This window comes from Scatophagus argus, chromosome 14 (assembly GCF_020382885.2).
Source record: "Scatophagus argus isolate fScaArg1 chromosome 14, fScaArg1.pri, whole genome shotgun sequence".
Lineage (NCBI taxonomy): Eukaryota > Metazoa > Chordata > Actinopteri > Scatophagidae > Scatophagus > Scatophagus argus.
This window is the reverse complement of record NC_058506.1, coordinates 567,290-575,152: the sequence shown is the minus strand read 5'-3', so window position 1 is coordinate 575,152 and position 7,863 is coordinate 567,290. Positions and strand designations below refer to the sequence as shown.

General features: G+C 42.0%; 1 protein-coding gene across 1 annotated transcript in view; it reads right to left on the bottom strand.

Moving 5' to 3' along the window:
* Positions 1-2,495: 2,495 nt before the first annotated feature.
* LOC124071025 (CXADR-like membrane protein) overlaps positions 2,496-7,863 on the bottom strand; it is a 30,737-nt gene continuing 25,369 nt past the window's right edge. The window contains exons 6-9 of the mRNA XM_046411450.1: positions 5,967-6,134; positions 5,471-5,593; positions 3,329-3,470; positions 2,496-2,874 (exon numbers count right to left, since the gene is read on the bottom strand). Coding sequence (XP_046267406.1) covers positions 2,496-2,874; positions 3,329-3,470; positions 5,471-5,593; positions 5,967-6,134 — 812 coding nt within the window. The remainder of the gene's footprint in view (positions 2,875-3,328; positions 3,471-5,470; positions 5,594-5,966; positions 6,135-7,863) is intronic.

The following is a 7,863-nucleotide window of genomic DNA, read 5'->3' as shown; positions in this document are numbered from 1 at the left end:
GAAGATTGAGAAGAGGCCAACTAGGACCAGGGTCCAGTTTTACAAGTGGTGCCAGGAGATCAGGTGTACGTGAAAGTCTTTCAGCGAAAGTGACACAAGTCCAGACGTGAAGGACCTTACACAGTCGTAAGAGCAATGCCAACGGCTGTTCAAGTGGAAGTAAGCACGATGTGGTATCACTGCACCAAAGTTCCTAGAGAAAACAAGGACAGTATAAAACTGATAAAGAACAATGAAAAAGATGAGAGTGTGGCACAAACTGGTGACAAGCATTCTAATGTTGATATTACTAGGCAGTCTGGGACAGAGCCAGTGCCAGCCAGCCCCTGTCAGGCCCTGGAGTCCACATGCCTATGTTGCTCTGGATTACAGTTAATAAGAATGTAGGCATGGATAAATTATATTTACTACAGCCAACAGAGGTACACTAATTACAGCAATGAACTGTTTAAAACATTGGGGGAACAGTTACATGCAACTACTATAGTTGCATGACAAAACTGACAGGTGTTAGAATGACTTACAGCAGAACGGGGAGGTGCATGTCAAGTGTTCGGAAAATATTGCTGTACATAAATTCCAAACAACACAAATGCTGATGGATCATTCACAGTGGCTATGAAGAGACTGCAAAAGCTAAAAGCAGAATTGAGGGAAAATGCTGGTAGAGGAGGTAGCCTGTCTCTGGATTGGCTAAACAAACTTTTAGGGAAATGGGGAGCCACTTTGGCCAATGTAGCTGACAAAGGACAATTGACTGATGTGCATCCAGTTGTACCCTTGTTGTTGAACTGTTGCCTAGCATTGGTGGATGTATCAGTGCCATAATTTGGAGTGTTAACTAGAAGTGTTTATTTCTGTGACCTTGGTTATTGTGCAAGATAAACTAAATTGAGAAGATAAATCCCCCTGTCTCTGGGTTTGGCAGTCAAGGACCCTGATAAAGTTGAAATCTAGCCAACACACACACGCTCATGCACATACACATTCATACAGCCTGTTGTGGTAATAAAAAGGGATGTTGTCTTTTGAAACGTTGAAAGACTCTGTGACCACGCTGTTAGTAGGGTCACTGTGAATAAAGAGATATCCCCACTCTGAACACGTGTGTCTCAGTCATCTCATTTCTCTGGAATGTCTCTTTCTACCACAGCACAACGTACTTTGGTTTCCTTCCTGTGAGTTTGTTTGTTTCTGTATGTCAGCCCTGTGATGAACTGGTCTGCCTCTCACCCAAAATCAACTGGGACAGGTTCCAGACCCCCAGTATCCCACAACAGACTGTCTCATGATGTAAACTGTTGAATGGCCCAAAACTTTCTTCAACTTAACAATTCAAGAACAAAAATCATACTGTTTAGCCCCCCACATCCCCACACACCAATCAACCTCTGTCCTCTGTACACCAGTCAAAACTCACTGCCAGAAACCTAGGTGCTATATTTGACTCAAACCTCAGCTTTGACCCCCAAGTCAAAAAAAATGTCCAATCCTGCTTCATCCAACTGCGTAAGATCTCAAGAATAAAAGCACTCCTCCCACGGTCTGATCTCGAAAAGGTGATCCATACCTTCATCTTCTCCAGTTTAGACTACTGCAATTGTCTTCTGTCCGGCGTCTCCCACTAGTCCCTCTCACACCTCCAACTAGTTCAGAACGCAGCAGCTAAGCTTCTCACTGGTTTTAACAGTGACATCACATCACCCCATCCTAGCCTTCCTCCACTGGGTGCCAGTCCAACTTAGAATTAATTTTAAGATTTTACTGATCACTTTTAACGCATGTCTTGGTCTGGCTATGATAAGCCTCATATCCTCTGGTCGTTCCAAAGTTGAGGTTAAAAACTAAAGGTGACCTTATTATTATTTTGTAAAAGGTTTTTGGAGCGAAGTGGATCTAATCCTTTCTCACTTTTATCTAATTTCGAGCTCCCATCTTATTATCACCAAATGTATGGTGATGGGTAAAGAGGAAACTATTCCCAATCCCTTAAGAATTGTGGAAAGTATTTTTTAAGTATTACTGGATGAATATACTGCATCCAATGTTAGTCAGGCTCATGCTTTCAGCTTTACTTCATCCCATTCACTCCCCAGTTTGTGTAGTCCTCTCCTTCTATATGAAAACAACTCCTACTTCGGTTTCAATTCCTCTATCTCTTTCAACCTCACAGTCCATGAACACAGGTCTTGGTCAGGTAACAGTGTGTCAATAAATAACACCAAAATAAACTTGTTTCTATATTCTTAATGTAAAGAAGAGTGTCTCTAACAGTTAAATTGGAGAAAGTATTCAATATATTGTCAATGGTAAGAAAATGCACTCGACAATATAAATGCAAAACATTAATTTTTACTACCATTTTTCTCAAGTTGAATTTAAGAAAAAATATGGACACAAAAGACTTATTTCTCTCAGAATTTGTTAAAATGTGTTAGTGAGCACCTTGCCAAGATCATCAGTCCATGCAACCAGCATGTGCAATTACATCTCATCTACACAGTCTGGAAGGCATTGGTTTGGGGGGATATCATAACTGGAGTGGTCCTGGGAACCTGTGCAAGGTTCTGAGGGCTTTGTTTAGCAGGAGGGCTGGGCTTGGAGTTTGAGGTAGACATGGAGGTTGGTGTAGAATGTGGTTCAGGAGTCTTGGGAACTGTCTGAACATAGCCAGATGGAGACTGAGGGAAGGTTGAGGCTTCGCAGTTTTTCTTGAGGGCTGCCACAGCTGGAAAACAGGCTCTTTGGCCTTGAGGCCCCATGTTGTGCACCATGGACTGGGTGGAGGAAGTACCTGAACGGGAGCTGCCAGAGCGGGATGAGTAGAGGGAGTTGGGCTTAACCAGTCTGGCTTTGGGAGCCTCTGCATCCTCCCTGGAACGAGCACATTGTTAGATGCTACAGCTATATTTCGTAAACACATACAAAAATCTAAAGTAATGTTTTTACTACTGAGCAGGATACAACAAATGTTTTGCTCTCAACCTTCTTCCTTGCTCTGTCACTGGCTACATTATTGACAAGGAGGAATCCCCACCTGCCTGTATTATTCATTTTGACATTTCCATATTGCTAATATGATTGGTCACCTTTCTGGAAAAACAAACAAACAAACAGATAACCAAGTGAAAATAAAAATAAAAGTCTCACTGTTAATATTGCCAATAAATACTGTAAATATAGCCATTTCTAATATTCATTTAGGTAATTAGGTATTCATCTCTATGTAATTCTGATATTCTACTTCAGACATTGCTCATTTCCTGTCTATGTAATGACTGTAAAAATTCATTGTGACGGGCAGAGAAAATTTCTCTCTATTGTATACCTAATTTCATTTGGGGTCTCTTCTTCTTCATATTTCTTCTTCTCTTTTTTGCGAAACACCAACCAGATGATAAGGATGATGAGGAGGACCCCAAATGAGACACCAACCACTGCCCCTGCTACCACACCCATTCCTCTTACATCTACGCATGAGAGCACAAAACACACAGAAACAGAGAGTATAAGATATGTAAGAGAGTATACTGATATTGAACTTAAAAGCAATATTCAAACTGAGATATGTTTTCTGCTGTGTTTATTTAATGATTTTAGAGAGTAATTTAGAACCGCAAATAGTAAAGCTTTCCACATTTTCACAAGCTGTCCCAATAAATCCTACATGAATAACTTTAATTTTCAGGTGCATCTTTTCTAAAATATGCCCTTTATTGGTCTTGGGACTTACATGCAGCTGTTATGCTAAGTTGTTGACAGTGGTATCCAGTACAAGATGATGAGTTCTCAACCATACAAGACCATCAGTGCTCTACGTTGAGGTTGGAGAAGTAGCTGGAAAAGCAGCTTGTGACCAAAGGAATGTCAGTTCAGTTCCCACCAGGAAAAATTTGGGTGTGATCATTGCTCTCCCTCATCCATTATTAACCGCTGATGTGCCCTTGAGCAAGCACCTAACCCCCTAACTGCTATCTGGGCACCTGACATGGCAGCTCACTGCTCCTGTGTGTGTTCACTGCATGTAATTTACTGGTTGTTGCATGTGTGTTCAACCAAGGATGGATTAAATGCAGAGGAAAAATTCAGTATATGTGTATATGCTGCTGACTCCGGTTCACTATCCATTCTCCTCCTGCTTGATCTGAGTGCAGCCTCTGACACAATTTCACACGCCATCCTTCTAGACAGACTATTCTCTATTGGCATCACAAACACACCTCTCAAATGGTTTCATTCATACCTTTCAGGTCGAACTCAATTCACTCAGTTAAAATCACACACCTCCCACCCAGTCCCCGTCACCACAGGTGTGAGGAGGACAGAGCCCTGGGACCCCTGTTGTTCATCTCCCCCGTGTCACATTTTCCGCAAACATCGAATCCACTTTCACTGCTACGCAGATGACACCCAGCTCTACCTTTCAATCAAACCCAACTCCACACTCCCACCTTCTTCCCTCACCAATTGCCTCATGAAATAAAATCCTGGTTCACCTCATACTTCCTCAAATTAAACAGCAATAAAACAGAACTTCTTCTGACAGGCACAAAATCCACATTAAAGAAAGTCCATAACTTCTCAATGACCCCCCTCATCTCCCCCTCCCCTCAGGTAAAGAGTCTGGGGGTCATTCTCGACAGCACTCTCCCCTTCACCTCCCACATCAATAGTGTCACCTGGTCCTCCTACTTCCACCTCCGTAACATCAACCATTTCCATCCTTCCCTCACTCCTCACTTCACTGCCATTCTTGTTCACAGGCTAGTCACCTCCCATTTAGACTATTGCAACTCCCTCCTGTTTGGCCTCCCAAAAAAACCCTCCTTAAACTACAACTGGTCCAAAACATCACACACCACATCACCTATAAAATCCTTCTCCTCACCTTTGAAGCCATCCACAACCTCACCCCTCCATATCACCCCCCCGTATCCTCAGATCCTCCTCCTCTCTACATCTCGTTGCCCACCCGCCCTCCCCGCCCGTCTTGCTACCATGGAGAGCAGAGCTTTCAGCCGTTGTGCTCCCCAGCTCTGAAACTCACTTCCACCTGACCTCTGTAACACTGACTCACTCCCACATTTCAAATCCAAACTCAAAACCCATCTGTTTAGACTAGCCTACTTAGATTAATTTCTGCGATATTAATACATTAAAGATTTGTTTAGGATAGGTTAAAAGATCCATCTAGTGATACTCTATTTGTCTGCTAATCAGCAAATGTCATGAAAACTCTCACATGGAGGACTATGGGTTGTGTGTGTGAAAGTCATTTGTGGGTGAGTTTTCCGATCCTGTGAGAAAACAATCTTCTGAATCAAGAGTTTCAGATTTTGTGCCTATTCTGCAAGAAATTCAATGCAAGAGCAAGTGATTAAGCGGGCATTTTACAATTATTTTTTCACTTGAATACTCTTCTTCAAAAATACATTACAGATAAGCCTGAACATCAGCATTGCCCACTCACAGTGCATCTTGACCTCCACTGTGCAGCTCTCTTCTCCCACATCATTGCTGGCTGTGCATTTGTAGACTCCAGTGCTGTCCTTGGTCAGGTTCCTCAATGCCACAATCTCTGGGTTTTTCAAATCTGATAGTACAAACAAAAAGAACACAGGACATAAGGCTGGCGCACTGAATTAAATGTTTGTACTGCCGAATTAAGAGAAATTACAAAGCAGTTGTGAAAAAGTCTTGTTTTAAAAGATTCGTACTTTTTCTAAATTCTTTACAAGTTGAAAAAGATTTTACTGTATTGCCTGGGAACATATATGTTTATAAGAGTAGTCAAAAGAAGCAGAAATAGACAAATTATTTGAATTAGATACATTGCTTTGTGTTATTTATTTTAGTTAGTCATTTTGCTCTCATTTTTATTGCATTTTTATATTTTAGGCTTTGTGTTGGTAACAAAATAAAAATATAACTGGTATAACTGACAGGCTGTGTGTGATTGGTCTTACCTATTAGTGCTAGTGGAGGCAGCTTGCCAGCATATTTTCCCTTGTCGAGTACCCTCTCCCATTTGTAGTGGATGGGATCAGAGCCATCACTAGACTTGCAGCTCATCTTAACATCACCTCCCTCCAACAGTTTCCCTTCAATCCAACACTGAGGCTTAGATGGCTTCACTGTGGATAGACAAGCAGACACAAATACTGATACTAGGGGCTAAAGCATAATAAAAAGAATTTCCCAACTGTATAAATATGGATTTGTGCTTTAAAGCTATTGCAGTACATCCCTGCATACAGTATGTGCTTGTGAACTTTTACAGGGCCACAATTGTAAGCATCCTGTGTCTTAGTGTGACTGTGTGGTATGGCAGTTGCACAGCACAGGACAGGAAGTACTTAGCCGGGTGGTGAGGACAGCACAGGGGATTGTGGGCTGCAGTTTACCACATCTGGACTCAGTTTACACTGCCCTAGTCCAGAAGAAGGCAAGACGCCACAGATCCCACTCACCCCGGCTGTTTGTACTGCTTCCATCAGGGAAGTTCCTGTACCGCTTCCCTGATGGAAGCTTCCCCGGAACATTAAAACCAGCACAAACAGAGGGACAGCTTCATCCCCAGAGCTGTAAAAGCAATAACCCCCCTGCAGTGAAACACTCACATCCCACCCCCCTACAGGACTTCAGACATACACCCTCCCCCGTCTAGCCACACACACACAGCATACCATAGACTGACACTAAGTGCACTTTATTTGCCTCACTTGTATTTTGTATTTTATATTTTTATATTTTTCTTAAATGTGCAATTTCAATTTTCTGCTGCTAGTTGTATGTGTGCTTTTAAGCCGAGAATCTGCACAACATTTTGTTATGCTTGCATAATGACAATAAAGACTCTTGATTCTTGATTGATTCTTGATGTGCAACAATAAACTTAGGGTAGACTTGGCTTCCTGTTTTTAGTAGAGCAACAGGAAAAGTTGTCTAAACAGAAAGAACTGATGCTCATTGCAGATGAATTTGCATATTGTCAGGCTACACATTGCATGGATAGCTGTATCTGTCAGTTATGGATGCAATACAGTAAACACAAGCTATAGGGGAACATCAAGAGAGCTCCAGGAAACTCATTGAGGTAAAATCATGACTTTTTGGTAACTTTTTGGCCAACTCTGCCTGTCTTGCTTGTGTGAATAAGCGTATAAGGTACAGCCGAAGCAAACTTTTTAAAATAAGGGACGGTTCGTCCACAACAACAACAACAACAACAACAACAACAACAACAACAACAACAACAGCAACAGCCTCGCTTCAACTCAGAGCCTCACTGGGCAGACTGCAGCTCCTGGGAACACTGGACTGGTGTAGCAGAGCACGCCGGACAGAGGGCAGGAGGAGGCGGTGTGTGCGGAAGCAGAACAGTTTATTCTTGTTATTCTCAGTTAAGTTTGAGTAATAGGCTGCTCTGGCGGTCCGTAGGGCCTTCCTATATGATCTAAGGCTGTCTTTCCAGATTGAGCAATATTCTGTGAGTTTGGAGGAACACCATTTCCTTTCACGTTTTTGTGCATTTTGCGTTATTATGCGAAGTATCATACCATGGTCCTAGTCCCTTTTGATTTATGTGTTTCTTTTTTAGAGGGGCAATTGAATTACGTGTTATGCTTCGTGAGCTTGCAGTGTTCTCAACAAAATGATCCATTTGAGAGGGACTACAATTGGCATTGGACTTTTCTTTAGGATCAGATTGTGCACCGGGACATGACACTGAAGTATATGACAATAGAATTGCTTCCCTAAATTTAGCCACCGTACTATCAGAGAGGTATTTAGTATAGGAGTTTTTTCTTGGTGGTATGTTGTCAAGTAATACAAATCAAGAGTGTGATTAAAACAGTTAGG